This window comes from Mastigoproctus giganteus, chromosome 11 (genome assembly GCF_048544385.1).
Source record: "Mastigoproctus giganteus isolate SK-2022 chromosome 11, ASM4854438v1, whole genome shotgun sequence".
Classification (NCBI taxonomy): domain Eukaryota; kingdom Metazoa; phylum Arthropoda; class Arachnida; order Uropygi; family Thelyphonidae; genus Mastigoproctus; species Mastigoproctus giganteus.
In genome coordinates this window covers 25,584,202-25,603,065 of record NC_143585.1, presented here as the reverse complement: position 1 = coordinate 25,603,065, position 18,864 = coordinate 25,584,202, and the positions used below count along the sequence as shown (strand labels likewise).

Sequence of the window (18,864 nt, the reverse complement as noted above, 5' to 3'; positions counted from 1 at the left end):
TCTTCCAAATATTTATTTGAACACTCCTTAAAAACTACATAAGAATCTTTCATCTCTAAAAACTTGTTCCAGCAGTTGATTAATATGACTAAAGGTCAACTTTCTTACATCCTGTCTACATTTGAATATATTAATAGCAAAATCTTTAAGTCTCAGAGGAAACCATCTAATTAGTGATTACTTTTGTAATTTTTTAAGAGATGTCTCATTTTTAACCAAAGATTTGATGCATTTGCAAAATTAAATACATTGCATCCTCAGGGACGTAGATGGACCTTTTTCGTTCTGATTTTTTTTTTTTTTTTTTTTTGAAGGTTATATATAATAGCCTAAATATTCAGGGTTATTTTTTTTTTATTTTTATTAGATAATACAGTAGCTCTGATCCCTATAATCTCCACAGTATGACAGTTGTCGTCATTAAGCCCAACTGTTAATCTGTACTTCCAGAGTCGAGTGGGTAATGTACTTGCTTAAGGTTGTGGGTTTGAATGCTGTCTCTGGTGTGGATGTTGCAAATGTCCATATTTTTTAATATGAGGTGTGCGGTACAATTTCAGCAATTAAATCATGTTAAATACATACTACTATACTGTTAAGTCATGTACTGTAAAGTAGTATTGAATGTCTTTAAAAATGAATGATTTTATTTGTTGAAAATACACTATAACAATGATCTACAGTCTAGAAAATATGTAAAACAGAAAGAAATTATTAATGAAACACAATGCATAAACTTGTTGCCTGCATTGCTTATTTCAAGTCTGACAAGTTTGCCTTTCTCTGCCTTTGAACTCAACTACCCTCTGAGAAATATTCAAAAAGTTCTCCATTTTTGAGGTTCTACTGTATTTTAATATTTTCTTTATAATTTATTTTTAATTTAATCATTCCGAATGCATTAAACATTATAAAAAAAAGGAAATGCTGCATAAAAATCATAGAAGCAATTGCCAAGCACTTATTAGTCCTATCTACAATTATCTCTCCTTAATTTGGATCTCTCTCGCTCTCATTGCTTGCATCATCATAGATGGAGAAAATATGCCTCTATCCAGGGACTGTCCCAGGCAAGAGCTATAGCCCCTCCCCTTATGATCAAAATAATGCAATTTTTTTACCACTACATGATGATTAAAGGTTAATCACTATGTAGCAGTAAAAACCAGGAATGCCGCTTTAGGTTCAACCAGGGCTGTAGTGGAGGGTATACGCCATATACCCTCTGGATTTTTTTAGGTGAATAGCTTCTGGATTTATATATATATATATATATATATATATATAAGTTAAATAAAGAAATGGTAAAGAGAATGAAATGTATAAAAGATTATAGCTCTAGATTACTACATTAATAGTAGAAAGAACCCGGCAACTATAAGGAATGTAGATAATAATATAGACTTTAAGTATGGGGTAAAGTATAGTCTGAGGAACCATCTGTCGAACCCATAGTAAAAAATGTACATCAGTACCTGTAAAGAAAATATTTTGAAATAAGTTAAGTGAAAGTACTTAGTGTTGCAAATATGATGATTTTGGCGTTTTCTTCAGGAGTCAGCCTCCAAAACCAAGGGAAATGCAACAAATAAGTAAGGCCTCTGTTTCGAACACCAGATATACTCAGAACATAGTAAATTATAAAGTTTTAAGAAATTAACGAAAGTGAGGAAAGCGTATAATAACTGATATATATCTCGTGGCTGACCCTACAGAGGCAGAGATAAAAAGTAATAACCAGTGTACAAAATAACGAAATAATTTACGAAGCAAGAAAGAAATGAAGTGGATTAAGTTTTGAAGAAAGAATGAAATGAAGTTAAGATAAATCAGTGAGCCAAAGTGGTACTTACTATCATGCCACGACGATGCTGGAATCTGTGCCATGAGGCATAAGCCAACACGCTGTGTAGGAGAATAAGAGAAATTTTCTGCTCTTGAGATAGCATATATATGTGGAGGTGAAGCGACCTCATGTGTTGGGAAGTGGAAAGAATAAAAAGTAGAATTATGATTGGATGAGAACGAATTAAACGCATGTAATATGCTTCCCAGGAAAGCATAGAGAATTGACTGTAAAAGTAACGTGATATGGATGCTGAATTTTTAGTGTAAGACGAAAACAGTAAATATAGTAGAATGTAGCATCTTGATTGCTTTCGAAAACCTAATTGCACTCCAGAAGGAAATGTAAATAGATGCATATGGAAGAGTGACAAAGGTAGTGCTTGGGCAGCACAACCTTTGTCACTCTTCCTCAAAAGAAGGAATAAGAAATCAATTGTGTGTTAATGAAGCTAAAGGTGTATCTGAACTTGGTTCAGTGGGAATACGACAAAAGCATGACCTCTCATAACACAGTGGGACAAATGCCTGAATATAATTGCTCAAATGCTCAACTTTCCCATACAGATACTTAGGTTTCATCCTTTGTGGCTTACAGAATTTTAATCTCTTCCTGTGTATTTCATTGCATCCACAGCTTGTTGCCCTCCTTCATCCCATTTAAAGCATATCTATATCATTCAGCCTCCAGAAATGCATACAGAATTTAAACTGTTGTCTAACCACTGATTTGTACAGTAGGATAATTACTCTTTTTCCATTAGTAAAATTTCTGTATATTGACAGCAGTGTGATGTCCTTGCAACCTTACTGTATTATTGTTGAGAACTTCATGTTGAATTGTATTGCAATACCAAGATGATTTTGGAAATGAGTTTTATTTCATATAGGTTTTAACTGTTAATTTTTTTTGGAGAGTGCGGGGGATAAATACACTTCCATTCATGTGGGCACTTTTTGACATTCCTTTAATGTAAGTCTGTCAGCCATGACAGACTTACGAGACAGAGTTGCTTTGAGTTAAATGATAGACTTGTGAGAGTTGCTTTGAGTTAAATGATTTAACTCAAAGCAACTCTCACAAGTGGTAAAATACTTGTGAATGATCCTGTATTATACACATAATGCTGTATATGGTTGCAGGGAAGGAGGCAGAGACAGACTGGGCTAACCTAAGTAGAGTTCTCCAAGAATTGGTACTGGGATCACTCTTGTTTCTGATTTTCAACAAAGAGATAGAAGGCATGGTGACAAAATTTGTGGATATCAAGATTGGTAGAGTAGTTAATGACCAGCACTTCTTAACTTCACAGATGGTCAGAAAAGTGGCAGATATCTTTTAACACAGCAAAATGCAAGGTCTTGAGGAATAGCAAACCCAAATTAACTTACACACTTGATGGGGCTGAACTAACAGTAGAGGAAGAAAGAGAATGAGGATTATGGTATGGTTGGATATGAAGTTTTCTGAGCACTGTAGACAGGTGGCAAGGAGGGGGTCATGGTGTCCTGTCAATTTATTGAACAATATCCTGTAGAGATAGGGAGCTCATAACACTGCAGTATAAGGCAATTGTGATTCCCCACTTTGAATACTTTGTCCAGGTATAGGAACAGCAACTAAAAAAAGACATTGATTTACTTGAAAGCATCCAAATATGGGAATTATGCTTGGTGATATCAAAAAATGGGCATCCATATGAGTAGATTTTTAATATGTGGGCTGCAGAGCTAAACACCTTAGAGGAGGTTTGATTCAGATTTTTAAGTCTCTGAGAGGTGAAAGCAACACGAATAAGGATGGAATTTTCACTGTTATAAATGGTTCAAGTAAGCAAACCCTTAGCCATAATTATGAGAGCATCCTTGCACTCAGGGGAAGTCCCCACGGACTGGAGATGTGTAAATGTATCTCCAATTCACAAAAGGGATCTAAGGGTGACATGAGTAATTACGGATCAGTTAGTTTAACTTCCGTTCCAGAGAAAATAATGGAGTCACTGGTTAAAGATGCATTGCAGGTTCATCTGGACAAGACTACAGTAATAATTCAGACAGAGCATGGGTTTGTTAAGGGAAAGTCTTGTCTGACAAATTTGATTGGATATTATGATGTTGTTACAAAGGAATTGGATGCAAAAAATAATTTCGATATCATATACTTGGATTTCAGAAAAGCTTTTGACACTGTTGTGCATGGAAGACTACTGTACAAATTGGAGCAGTGTGGTATTAAGGGTAAGTTGCTACAATGGATAAAAGGATGGTTAAGTGGGAGAAGACAGAGGGTGGTAATCAATGGGTGCTGCTCTTCGTGGACTAATGTTATTAGTGGAGTCCCACAGAGTTCGGTGTTGGGCCCAATGTTGTTTTGTATATTTATCAATGATATTGACTATATCAGGCTTAATGTCCAAGTACGCAGATATAAAGATACAAAGGTTGGCAGGGTTGTTAATGACAATAATGGCAGTGTGCTACTGCAATAGGATCTTGAGAAGTGGCAACTGAAGTTTAACATTGACAAATGCAAAGTTCTGCATATGAGTAGAAGTAACCCCAGAGGAATGTACCAACTGTGTGGTACTACACTCAGGGTGGAGAAAATGAAAAAGACCTGGGAGTGATTGTGCAGTCAGATATGAAGTTTTCTGAGCAATGCAGACAAGCTGCCAGAGCAGTTCATGGGGGATTGTCAATGATATACAGGAATTTGCTAGCATGGAAAAGGTGATTATCCCTTTGTATAAGGCAATGGTCAGGCCACGCCTTGAGTACTGCATTTTCACTAGAGGCCTCATTTTAGTCAGGATGTAGAAGGGCAACAAGATTGGTGAGTGGAACGAAGGGGTCTTCTTACCAAGAAAGGCTTATGTTCTGCAAATTGCAGTGGCTGGAGACTAGACACCTGTAAGGTAATCTGATTGAGGTGTATGGGGACACTGAATTCTGATGGGATTCTTCCACTTGCTCAGATTATGAACCTGAGGGGGCATAAATTTAAATTGAGAAAAGGAAGTTGTACAATAGATATGTGGAAATTTGCCTTTAGCCAGTGGGTATTTAATTGCTGGAACAAACTTTCATCTGTTTTTATGGAAGTTGATAGCTTTTAAATAAATTCAAGGATGAACTTGATAAACTTTTATAGGGAATGGATGTGTGAAATTGATTTTTTTTTTTTTTCCCTCCCTTGGGCTGATGCTACATAAGCTCATATGCTTGCTTTCTTGCATCACATATCTCCATTACTACTACTACTTCAAATTGGTGGGATGGGGGGAAGATTTAAATCAGATTACAGGAAGTTTTCTTTTAGCCAGCAAGTTGTTTAATTGTTGGGATATTGCTTCCATGGGTGGTTGAAGCTGACAGCTTGGGGGAACTGAACTGTCAGCCTCAACTTACTTGAGGAGGGATCATTTTTCCCCCTTTTCTTTTTGGCTGATGCAGCAAACGTGTAGGGCTTCTAATGCTACTAATACTATATATAACATACAGTATTAAATTTGAAGCCAAAATTTAATGATGGAGGCATATTTTCTCCTCAGATGATACAAACATATATTGAAATTAAGGAAAGATAACTGTAGACTGGACATGTGAAAATTTACCCTTTGATTTTTGTAATAAACTATTGAAACAAGCTATATATATATATATATATATATTCAGCATCTGAAAAATTTGCATAACAGATTTGCATATATATTTGCATATATAATTTGCATATATAAATTTGCATATATAAATATAAATGCATAAAATTTGCATATATAAATGGGTGGTCAAACAGGCTATAAGTTGGAAGGAAATATAACCTGGAGCTATTGGAGTGGTTAGTATGACAGTTGCAAAAGAAGACCAAATAGTGATGTCAGAAAGACCATTTAAGATGCTCAAATCACATGCACAAGTAGCATGTCTTGAATGAGGTAACATAGTTGGGTCCCATGAGACTAGCGGTCCACTCAGCAAATAGCTGTTTGTGTTAGATGAGATCCTAAGACAATTGGCCAATGTATAGCAACATATTTACAACTACTGTTCCAGGTTTTGGAGTACTGAGACCAAACACATGGCAGCAAGCTGACTGACTAAATTAAATGCAAAGCACTAGAGAGTGCTGAGCGATACTGGGTGTGTTGAAAGCCTTTACTGCATAAAGAGGCAGATGATCTTAGTCTCTCTACAGATTTGCTTATAAAGTTTGCCTCCCTGCAGATAATGTGGACATCCAGTGTCAAGAAGCACCACTGATGAGTGTACTCATGAAATGCATTTTGTGAAACAAGACAGATGAAGACACATTAGAACACTACTTTTCAATATTATATTCAGGCATTTGTCCCACTTTGTTACGAGAGGTCATGCTTTTGTTATAAAACGGGGACATTCCCAGAGGCCCAAATAGATGAAAGTCAGGAAGGACAATACTGGGACTTTGGTGAATGGGTAAGACCCCCCCATACATAATGCTGATGCACCACATAAATCCAAATGAACCATGCTATAAATAAGTCATATGCAGGGGTGGTAGTGTGAGATGCTTGGCCTTATATGAACTGATTGCTCCAACTACTTTTCTCTTGGATATAATTGTTGGACCATATGCAGCTTGCAATTACTATGAATTTCTTAGTTCCTTTGGCATTTAGAAATTTGATAACTGTGCATGTTGCTTCATTTGCCCGTCAAGTTGGGCAGCAATTTTGGTTTAGTCACCTAATGCAAACAAAGGTGTACAACCAGTAACAAGAAGAAAATGTTATGTACATGGTGAAATATTTCTTTCATACAAAATTTTCATAAGGGAAAATTAAGGGAGGAATTTTTTTATTATGATTGTTTTATTCACCCCTAGAATTAGTCTTAAACTTCAGTAAATAAATGTGCTTTAATCTTTCATGGTTGAATTTTATTTTTATACAATTAAAAATGAAAATATAAAAATTATCTTATTAATTGGATTTATTATTTTTTTTAAAGTACTTTAATGACCTCCCAGATGATGAAAAAAAAGCAAGGTTAAAACTGTGTTCCAGACACAGGGCCATCACTGCTCCTCCAGCCACACCTGAGCACTATTGGGAGGTGGATTTTCCTGACACGGCAGAATGTGAAGCTCGAGGTAAATGAAGGTGTTACTAACTGATGTATTTTAAACCTTTCTTATTCCTTTTTTTCCCTTTATTATCCAAAGTTGGCTGTAGCCTTGATTATGTGCAGGCATGAAATTCCACAGGCACACTTATTGCATGGCAAAAGTGCAGCCATTATCAACCCACTGCAGGATGGAACCCGCCTCAACAATTCATGCTGAGGGAAATGGACCATAATCTGCCACGCTGGTCCAGTGCAGGTTGGCAGATCGACCATATTTAGCAGTCAGGGGCTTGAACCCCGGTCTACTCAAAGAGCGTATACTATTGCACTCCCTCTCCTGACCAATCAGCTACGGATATATTGCATGGCAAACGGACTACAAAAATTAGTGTTTGATAGCAAGTTAGTCATTAATTTCCTCTCCTTGTTAACTGTTCCAAATTATTGGGACACAAAAACTTGATACCCCTCTCACTAGTAAGGAGTAATACTTATTCAAACTGCAGCACTCCTTATTAGTGGTATCATACAGGTAAGCTTTTATTTTTTTGTTACTTGTACTTATAAAATATGAGGTGTGATCAAATGTATCTCCTTTGAAGTAATCTCCTTGATGTTGTTCACACAGGTTCCAGTTCTTTGAATAGGTTCTTTTAGAATTGTTACTAATAGTTCTTGTGTCACATTCTGAAATAATTTTCTTAATCACTGCAAATCTGACTTTTCAAAGGGACTGTAAGCTTGCTAAAAAAAATGGAGGAAGCTAAATTTTGTAAGTATGTTGAACCACAATAATGGAGTGCTTTGTAAGAAATTCTTGATTGGGGAGTGCTGTTGTGATGTGAGGACCAATTCCCTGAAGTCCACTTTTCTTCTGAACAGTCACGCAATTGTCATAAAACTGTTTTATAATATCCTTGGTTTGCTGTTTAAACATATGGGGCATATTCACAATGCTCTGCTTGTCAAAAATATAAGCATGATCTTTGCATCATTTGATGAATGATATTAAGAGTAAGATACCGGCGGAATTACTTAACAAGTATTAGCATTAGTAGAGGCATTTGATGCAAGCTTATGTGCAGCATCAGCCAAAAAAAAAAAAAAAAAAAAAAAAAAACCCACTTCCACTTCACCCCTCTGTTCGTTCTAAATACCTGTCCAGCTGAGCCTTAAACTTATTTAGGCTATCAACCTCCACCACAAGGGATGGCAGTCTGTTCCACCAACCAACCACCCGCTGGCTAAAGGCAAATTTCCGCACGTTTATCCTACATCTGTCTTTCCTCAATTTGAATTTATGCCCTCTCAGGTGATTTTTCTGAGCTAGAGGAAGAATCCCATCAGCATTGAGCATGCTTAAACCATTCAAGGCTTTATACACCTCTATCAGATCACCTCGCTGGTGCCTAGTCTCCAGACACTGTAATTTGCAAAACTTAAGCCTTTCTTCGTAAGAGCACCCCTTTGTTCCATTCACTAATCTTATTGCCCTTCTCTGTACTTGTTCCAGCAGCTCTACATCCTTCTTGAAATGAGGCCTCCAGACCTGTATACAGTACTCTAGGTGTGGCCTGACCATTGCCTTATACAATGGAATAATCACCTCCTTATCCCTGCTGGAAAAATTCCTGTATATCATTGACAATACTCCATGAGCTACTCTTGCAGCCTGTCTGCACTGCTCAGAGAACTTCATATCTGCCTGCACAACCACCCCCAAGTCCCTTTCATTCTCTACCACTGTCAGTGTAATACCACAGAGTTGATATGTTGCTCTGGGGTTGCTGTTTCCCATGTGTAGTACTTTACATTTGTCAATGTTAAACTTCATTTGCCACCTCTCAGCCCATCTGCTCAACCTTTTCAGATCCTGTTGCAGCAGCGTAGTGTCCTTGACAACCCTGCCAACCTTTGTATCATCTGCAAACTTGGACATTAAGCCCGATATACCATCATCAATATCATTTATAAATACAGAAAACAATGGACCCAACACTGAGCCCTGAGGGACTCCACTAATAACATCAGTCCACGATGAGCAGTGTCCATTGATTACCACTCTCTGTCTTCTCCCCCTCAACCACCCCTTTATCCATAGCAGCAATTTGCCTCCAATGTCACACTGCTCCAATTTGTGTAGCAGTCTTCCATGTGCAACAGTATCAGAAGCCTTTCTAAGATCCAAGTATGTAATATCAAAGTTATTCCCTGCATCCAGTTCTTTTGTGACTGCATCATAGTATCCAATCAAGTTGGTCAGGCAAGACTTCCCCTTAACAAAACCATGCTGTGTCTGAGCTATAACTGAAGTCTTGTCTAAATGATCCTGCAGTGCTTCTTTAACCAGTGCCTCCATTAATTTTCCTGGAACAGAAGTTAAGCTCACAGGTCTATAATTACTTGTGTCAGCCTTTGATCCTCCTTTGTGAATTGGGGTCACATTTGCACATTTCCAGTCTATGGGTACCTCCCCTGAGTCCAAGGAAGCTCTCATAATTATGGCTAAGGGTTTGCTTACTTCCTTTGCTGCCTCCTTTAATATAACTGGATAGATCCCATCCACCCCGGGTGCCTTTCTTGTGTTTATCTTCAACAGTTTCTCCTCCACTTTACTCCCAGTTATTTCAAGATTCTGTAGCTTACTGCTAGAGTTGAATACACCTCTGGCATTCCCCTCGCTGAATAACTCCTCATGTGTGAATGTCGATGCAAAATATTCATTTAGTTTGTTAGCTACCTGAGCAGGATCATCAACAGTTGACCCATCAATATCAAGTGGACCAATCTGATTCATCCCCTTCCTTCTAGAGTTTACATAAGTAAAGAACTCTTTGCTGTTTTTCTTTGCATCCCTTGCCAAGGATTTCTCGTAATCTGCCTTCGCCTGCCTAACCTCCTTTGTAACTTGGTTGCATATCAGCTTGTATCTATCATAGGCTTCTGTGTCATGTGTTAATTTGTATGTATCCCATGCATTTTTCTTCTCTGCCATATGCCTCATTTGTTCATCTGACATCCATTTTGGCCTAAACCTTGAACAATATTTCTTAGTTGGTATGTAAAGCCTAGTAGCTTCCAAGATAAGTTCTTTGAATGCTTCCCATTTTGAATTTGCTGTTGGTAACATCATCAGTTGGTCCCACTGTATAGAATTTAAATACTGTCTCAGTCCATCGTAGTCGCCTTTGCGGAAGCAATAACCCTTCCCTTTACCCCTAATGGTAGTTACCTCTTTGAGTAAATCCCACTTCAGCACACTGTGATCACTGCCACCTAGTGGTTCATTTATCTGCAGATTCTTAATGCACGAAGAATCACTGCTGATAATCAAATCAAGAGTATTACTCCCTCTAGTTGTCTCCCGAACATGCTGATGTAGAAAACAATCATCCAATAAATCCAGAAAAGCCCTGCTAGTGTGTGAGTAACCAGCCCCCAAATTCCAGTCAATATCTGGGAAATTAAAATCTCCCATTATAAGACTCTCTGATTTACTGGCCCACTCTATTTCCCTGTACAGTTCCTTATTATACTCATCAGAGTCATTAGGCCTATACCACACTCCTACTCTCAATTTTGATCTCCCAATGTTTATGTCACACCAAACTGACTCAACACTGCACTGTCCAGCGATGTCGACTGGCTTCACTTCCTTGGTTTTTATGTGTTTCTTAACTAATAGCATAACCCCTCCCCCCTTCCTATCCTTTCTGTAGACGTTGTACTCCCCAAATTGCAGTTCTGCATCCCTTATATCTGTGTGGCACCACGTCTCTGATATCCCAACAATATCTGCCTTCGATGTTTTGAGCAATACCTCAAATTCATCAAATTTATTTACTAAACTCCTAGCGTTGGTGTACACGCAAGTATACCTGCACCTGTTTCTATTCTTAGCTACCCTAACACAACCCATGTGTTTACTTGTACCGCAATGGCTCCCAGCAGTCTCTGAAATACCATGCATCTTGTTTTTCAGGCTTCTGCTCATTCTAATAGAAGCAGTGCAAGAATCTCTTTCACCTCTGCCAGTGGCTACTGTCAATCTATTGGTCTTTGTCTCCCCCCAAGTTAGCAGTTTTCCGACCCACTTAACACTGCCTCGATAGCATCAGCAAATATTCTTGCACCCTTTCTATTTAAGTGTATCCCATCCCTGTAGAAGCAATCTCTCCTGTTAACAAGTACAGTCCAGGCTGAAAAAAATTCTACCCCTTGAGCCTTGCACAATCTTTCCAGGGCCGAATTGATCGACAAGGCTCTCATCATATACTCCCTCCTATCGTGTCTGGGCAGAAGTACAGGTCAATGTTGAAAAAAAAGCCGTGAGTTAGGGTTGAATTTGAAAGTGTCTGCAATTCTTCCCAGACACGATTGGAGGGAGTATATGATGAGATCCTTATCGTTCAATTCGGCCCTGGAGAGATTGTGCAAGGCTCAAGGGGTAGAATTTTTCTCAGCCTGGTCTGCACTTGTTAACAGGAGAGACCGCTTCTACAGGGATGGGATACACTTAAATAGAAAGGGTGCAAGAATATTTGCTGATGCTATTGAGGCAGAGTTAGGTGGGTCGGAAAACTGCTAGCTTGGGGGGGGGGGATACACAGACTAATAGATTAACAGTAGCCGCTGGCAGAGGTAAAAGTGATTCTTGCACTACTTCTATTGAAATGCAATTGGGCAGCAGCCTGGAAAGCAAGGCAATGGGAATTTCCAGGACTGCTGGGAGTCATAGTGGAACAAGAAAATACACGGGCTGTGTTAGGGTAACTAAGAGTAGAAACAGGTGCATGTGTACTATTCAGGAAGGGGAATGCCAGAGGTGTCTCTGGCAGTAATCTAGATAATCTTGTAATAACTGAGAGTAAAGTGGAGGAGAAATTGTTGAAGATAAACATAAGAAAGGCACCTGGGGTGGATGGAATCTATCCAGTTATATTAAAGGAGTCGGCAAAGTAAGTAAGCAAACCCTTAGCCATAATTATGAGAGCTTCCCTGGACTCAGGGGACGTATCCATGGACTGGAGATGCAAATGTGACCCCAATCAACAAAGGAGGATCAAAGGGAGACAGGTAATTACAGACCTGTTAGTTTAACTTGTGTTCCAGGAAAATTAATGGAGGCACTGGTTAAAGAAGCATTGCAGGATCATCTAGACAAGACTTCATAGTTCAGACACAGCATGGGTTTGTTAAGGGGAAGTCTTGTCTGACTAATTTGATTGGATACTATGATGTAGTCACAAAGGAACTGGATGCAAAGAATAACTTTGATATCATATATTTGGATCTTAGAAAAGCCTTTGATACTGTTGCACATGGAAGAGTGCTGCACAAATTGGAGCAGTGTGGCATTGGAAGCAAATTGTTGCTATGGATAAAGGGATGGTTGAGTGGTAATCAATGGACACTGCTCTTCGTGGACTAATGTTATTAGTGGAGTTCCTCAGGGTTCAGTGTTGGGTCCATTGTTGTTTTCTGTATTTATAAATGATATTTATGATGGTATATCAGGCTTGATGTCCAAGTTTGCAGACAATACGAAAGTTGGCAGGGTTGTTAATGACAGTACACTGCTGCAACAGGATCTAGAAAAGTTGAGCAGATGGGCTGAGAGGTGTCAAATGAAGTTTAACATTGACATACGGGAAGCAGTAATCCCAGAGTAACGTATCAACTCTGTGGTACCGCACTGACAGTGGTAGAGAATGAAAAAGACCTGGGGGTAATTGTGAAGGCAGATATGAAGTTTTCTCAGCAGTGCAGAAAGTCTGCAACAGTAGCTCATGGTGTCTTGTCAATGATATACAGGAATTTTTCTAGAAGGGGTAAGGTGGTGTTATCCCCTTGTACTCAAGGTGTCACAGATTTGCCTATAAAGTTTGAAGATGCAAAATATACCTAACACTTCAGTAGATAAATGATTACTTTCCTTGTTTGGTGTCATTATAAATATCACCAATTTAAGTTAGGCAAACTGGAAAATATTTCCATACAACTATTTCTCCATATTCTACATGCAGATTTAAGAGTACATGTGTAGTACATACTCTTAAAATAGAAGTTGTGCTATATAGAAATCCTCTATAACTCAAAGCTTTTTTAACCATTTAATATACAACATGAATTCCTTGGATAATCCTCATCCATTGAGAGAGATTAAGTTGTCCAATATTTTTGCAATAGTGAATACATGTTCTTGATTGTCAAAATTTGCTGACAGAAATGGAAATCTAATCTTTGCCACAATGCCATACACAAAATTTGGAGCTCATGGGAGTCAGACTTGGCTAGTCCATTTTTGTCTTTTTATCATGCTGAAAGGGCATTGTGTGGTTTTGTGATATTTGTTGCAGGAATTAAGCTGTTAGCCAGATGGCAATCTTATCTTGTTTCAATAAAAAAAATAGTGAAGAACTGAAAACTGTTTTATTTTCTCGCCCAAATAAATAAAATATTTTTGTGAAATATGCCTAACCATAACATTCTTTGTGTTATACTTCATCTTTTCTTACTTGAATTAAAAGTATGTACAGTTGAATAGAAAGGGTATGCTTAGTTTAACATTCACAATACTTAACCCTGTTTAGTTTTCTCTTAACAAAACCAGTTGTTTATTTTTAGGATACCTCGACAAAACTCAGAAATTGCACCTGAAATCTCGCCGCCGCCGTCCTCTTGCAGGAGCTTCCACTTCTGTTGCCCAGAAAGTTTCAGACAAGGAAAATTAACTACAGTTGGGCTATGTCAGTTGTATCTGTTACTTGTGTGTGTGGACCAATACTTACAGTACATTTTCTCAGAACAAAACTTTATTTACATTTTGTACATAATTGTTTGAGCTAAAGAAACATGATAATGTAGTTTGAATTTTTTTTTTTTTTTTTTTTTTTTTATATAATAAATGAATTTACTGTTTTGTAGAAGAGTGTAATAAACACTATATACACATTGCTGAACTAATAAAGGTGATTTACACGAAAGGGTGGCACATTTCTGATGAGACTACATCGAAAAAAAGTCCTAGGTATTTACAACAGTATCCACCATGTGTACTGGAAAGAAATTAAGATTCTTGTAGAGGAATGCCTGCTACCAGTACACTGTCAGCTGATTTGCATGACCAAATTGTGATCCCTGTAGTCAATGTGATCCAGTTTTTTAGATTTGTCCTAGTGGAACACGTTTGTCACTTGATCGGCCTATAGTGTAATACTAAATCTCCTCCACTCTTCCAAATGAAATGTCTCACTGTCCTTAAGTCCATGTTAGGATCTAGCACCTAAAAAAAAAACAAAAAAAGCTTTAAGATATTCTTTAATGGTAACTCCAACACATACTGAAACTTATAGTACTGTGTATGAATGGGAGGACAAAAATGCTGGTTAATGTTTGGCTTGAATTTCTATACATTTATTTTCAGGAAATATTAGGAAGGCTATTCCAAGAACATAAACAGAAGGGATAAATGAAGAAGAAAAGTAGTTTGGAATTGTTGTGAATGAATATGTTTGGACTGGTCTAGAAGACATGGAACTGCAAATGCTAATTCAGAAGAATAATCCCTGTGGAAAAGGTCTACAGCAGAAACTAGGGATTTGTAAGGAAGGGCTAGTTAATCTGACTGCTCTCTTTTGGATAAAATTGGAGTTTTAAAGAGAGGATTATGGATGTATTCCCAAGAAGTGGGAATGATGTTCCCTGGTATAATGGATTTGATTTGCAGAGCATTAGTAGCTGTTTAACTTGCAAAGTGGGGTCGATGAGACAGCCAATGTGCTCCTCATTTACTTTGTCCACACAGCTGAAACTGTTAATAGCTGTTTTTGAAAATGTTTTCTTGTGATTTCTCCACTGAAATTTCCAGAAATTGTGTTAAGTACAAATTATGAAGAATTCGCGAATTAAGTTAAACCTAACGATATGCACTTTTTGAGTGACATCTGTCACATACAGCTATTGACAACAAGCTGACTTTATTTATGCACACTTTCCTCCAATCTGCAATGCAGTGGTTTCGTGACATTGAAGCATTGCCAGCTCAACTGTTGAAGTGCACAGGTTTCTCAATTTTGCTTGACAACAGGTCTAAAGGGAATTGTAACTTTAAAAATATAAAATATGGATTATTCAGAGAAGATTGAAAATAAGTGGCACTCAATGATGTGAATAATTTTGAATTATTTTCTGCTGATTTCTCAAATGTAGGTGTGTGGTGGGGTCTAAGTGAGCCCCTCCACTTGGATGCCAAACAATCCTTTTTGTGATGGCTGATGGGAAAAAAAAAACTTTGTGATATGCTATGCCAAAAACAAGGTTAGAATTCAAGGTTATTCCAGTAAAGATGTGTGTTCTTGTTTTGAAGATATTTATTGCAACAGGTGCTTCCCCCCCCCCCCCGAAATGATTTACTTTTAAAAGGACCGAAGTAAGTGTAATTTTCTTCTCTGGCAATAAAAATTGGCATTTAAAGTAGTGACACCTGGTTTTGCACAGTAAGGCTTTTGTTGAACTGGAAAGTTGAATGTAGCATATTTTGAATTCAAAAGCCCTCTTTCCTAACTTATATCACACAGTACACTACTAATCTAATATAGAGGCTGTGCCACTGAAATCCTCGGAAATTAGGTGGCGGGGCCTGACAGAGTGCCTGACCTGCCTCCTTGTGGGCAATGGTCAGAGAAACAACATAACATAACAAACCACTCCCCTCCACAGAATACAGTGCAGAGATGGGGGAGGGGAACCCCTGGTGCCTTAAGACAACTAACACACTTTACACTTAGTACACTACTAATCAACAGTAAAAATTCTAGTCAATCGCAGAAGATAGTATGCAGGAGGAAGAGAGTAAGTTAAAAGAATACAACAAGAAAACTTAGTTGAGACAGTAGAGTAGTCAAAGAAAACTGGCTCAACAGCAAAAGGCAGATGTGTGAAAGTCTGCTTAGACATTTAAATCCAATCACAAACCTGAGACAAGTTGAGAGTATCATAAGTTTTCCAATATCTGTCCATAAACCAAAATAATCACTGCTGATTGTTAATCTTCCAGATTTGAAGAAAATTGTAAAGATATGGGGGGGGAAGTTGGTTGGTTTGGTTTTTTTTTTTTTTTAGGAGCATTAGCAACTAAGGCCATATTGCTCCAGGATATGCGGTGGTCATTCCTTGACCTTTCTGCATCTGGTGGTGACAGGCTCGAACCCCGGTCTAATCAAGAAGTGTGTGCTGCGCACTGCTGCTCCTTCCCACCTGGCTACGGAGGCGCAGGGGGGGAAGTGAGGGATTCATCAATTTCTCTACTGATAAGAATAAGCTCGTTACAGCAAGTTTAGTTGTTAACTCAAAAATTGCAATGCATGTAACACCTACTAACTGGAGCTTGTAAACCCTTGCATGGAATGCACATTATATTTACAAATAAATGTTATTTATTATTTTTTTTTTTTGTTGTTGTCTTATGAACTGAGCTGGATAAGAGGTTCTTATCTGGGACCACAGTAGCCCTTGTTTGGACCAACTATGGTCCCAAGATAACACATGATCTTAGCTATGACTTATGAGGCTGAGTCCATATTCTATTATGAATACTGTACAGCCCTTTAACTGTTGTGCAGGTATACTGGCGCCTCCGTAGCCAGGTGGGAAGGAGCACTAGTGCGTAGCACACGCTTCTTGATTAGACCGGGGTTTGAGCCCATCACCACCAAATACGGAGGATGCGGAAAGGTCAGGGAATGACCACCACAATATTCCCGGAGCAATATGGCCTTAGTTGCTAATGCTCCTAAAAACCAAACAACAAACAAACAAGCAGGTATATTGGCTGCAATACCAAATTCCAAGAGAAATTTATTAACAAATCGTTCCAGTTCTGGCCTGTGATCACATTTTTAGAATTTCTCAGTTTGTCCTAATTATATGTAGTTTAGGTCAGTTTGAATATCTGCAGCATGCCTATTTGTTATCTACTCTTATACATGAAACAAAATATTTAAGCCAGTTCAGAAGAAAACCAACTGTATGTTTAACCATTATGTTACTTCATGCTCCTCTGTTAAATGTAACAAATCAGGGTCTTTTTAATTTTTTAAATGTGCACTGGAGGAAGCCAATGCATTGTGCAAAGTATTGAAAATAATGTAGTACACAACGTTAGTTGGTCAAAGGAATAGTCAACTTACTACACAAACTAATAAATCAAAATGTATATCAGCTTAAGTTAATTTTATACAATGATTTAGAAAATTCAAAATGGATACTGGAAAAATAAAGTATGTTGCAAAAAAAATTAAAAGACCCCTTCTGTTTGTTAACTTGGATAGGATAGTTGCTTTCTAAGTAGCGTCTCACCAGTTTTCAGAATGGATATGAAACACTGGCATTAGATAGCAGAGCAGTTCAATAATCTCTCTTATTAAGTTTGAATAATCTTAAATAGGAGAATAATTTGTAGTTCTCAATATGGAGCAATTGTGTTTATGTGGATAATTAAAAAGAAATAAAATGGAAAAGATAAACATACAAACAAAAAACTGGAAGGGCAGTTTACTCTTTTCACATGATCTTTATCAAAATTAGCAAGAAATTTTTTATAAAAATGAATTCCCTTATTTTTAATTTAAAAAATTTAATTTTTACAAAAAAATAAGCATATATACAATAAATTCCTGTTATAGCACTTTCTAGGAGGCTATCCCTAAGAAGTAGTACTGTGGACTACTTTTTCATATTTTGGTAGATAGCATTGATTTTTCATTTTTTATGTTAAGTACTGCACACTATTAAAAGACTGTGAAATTAACCCTCTGCTGAGTGTGCAATTTGCTTCCCACTGACAGATGCACCTTGGGATAAGGTATGCTGCTTTATAACCTAAAATCAGCATGAAAATTTTTAAATTGTTCACTTTTTTGATGCCACAGTTTATTTTCAATCGATTGTGAATAATTCATTTTTTATATTAAAAGCATATATTTTTTAAAATAAAATCCTCATCCATGCTTTAGACATGTTAAAAAATTGCTATTGCTTTGGGCATTATCTTTTACTCTCAGTGAGAGAGAGAGAAAAACTAAAATTGAATATCCTGCACTGCAAGATATAAGCAGCTAATCCAGCCAGCACTTCCATTAAGAGATGCTTGGATCAAAGGTAATTCAATTTTGGTAATTGGAAGGGAAAGATGGAGCTAATTTCTTGTTTTTCAACATGAGATAATTAATATGCATAAATAGTCTTAAGAAAACACTTCGTTTTTATTTTTTTAAACTTTAAAATAATTAATGATGCAGATCGACTGTGAATTGGTTTTGATGTCAACTCATATAGATTTTGTTTAAATTAGAAAAAATGGCTCTGGCATACTTTGTTGAGGGGTACCTCTGTCAGAGGGTTAAACCAAAGATTTTGGTTGCTATAAACACAAACAAAGACTGATTATTATATCAGAAAGAAAGTGGATGAACAATCTACTTTCTTTCTGATATAGTAATCTTTTGATGAATTGGGGGGGGGGGGGAGCCATTTATCACATGCAAATGCAGTGATAAATAGCTGGATGTAAAGAGCAACAATTCTACCTTTAAAGCTTTGAGTTAAAAATAAAATAAAACAATTCCTTTTAATCTCTAAGGATGCAAAGAAATCCACTACATGCAGGCATCATGATAATCATAACATCCCAGAACTCCAGGAAAAACAGTAGCATTAGGTAAGGAATGTCTTCACTGTACTTCTCAAGAGAAGTACAGTGAAGGCATTAACTAAGAAGAAACTGCATCATGAGGTGCAGTTTCTTCAAGGATAGCTGCCCTTGAACAATAATAACAAATCACTGTTCTGCAATGATTGAACTGCTTGTAAGGCCATGGGATAGATAGAATGGTTTGCATCTAAAATTCAGGG

At 37.4% G+C, this 18,864-nt stretch overlaps 2 protein-coding genes across 2 annotated transcripts in view; one reads left to right on the top strand and one right to left on the bottom strand.

Annotated features, from left to right (window-relative positions):
- Positions 1-13,748, top strand: part of LOC150077816 (uncharacterized) — a 95,909-nt gene extending 82,161 nt beyond the window's left edge. The window contains exons 9-10 of the mRNA XM_090384370.1: positions 6,835-6,976; positions 13,579-13,748. Coding sequence (XP_090240496.1) covers positions 6,835-6,976; positions 13,579-13,685 — 249 coding nt within the window. The 3' untranslated portion in view covers positions 13,686-13,748. The remainder of the gene's footprint in view (positions 1-6,834; positions 6,977-13,578) is intronic.
- Positions 13,749-13,944: 196 nt separating this feature from the next.
- Positions 13,945-18,864, bottom strand: part of LOC150077815 (WD repeat-containing protein 48) — a 109,706-nt gene continuing 104,786 nt past the window's right edge. Inside the window, exon 19 of the mRNA XM_090385297.1 lies at positions 13,945-14,236. Within this exon, the coding sequence (XP_090241423.1) occupies positions 14,144-14,236 (93 nt within the window). The 3' untranslated portion in view covers positions 13,945-14,143. The remainder of the gene's footprint in view (positions 14,237-18,864) is intronic.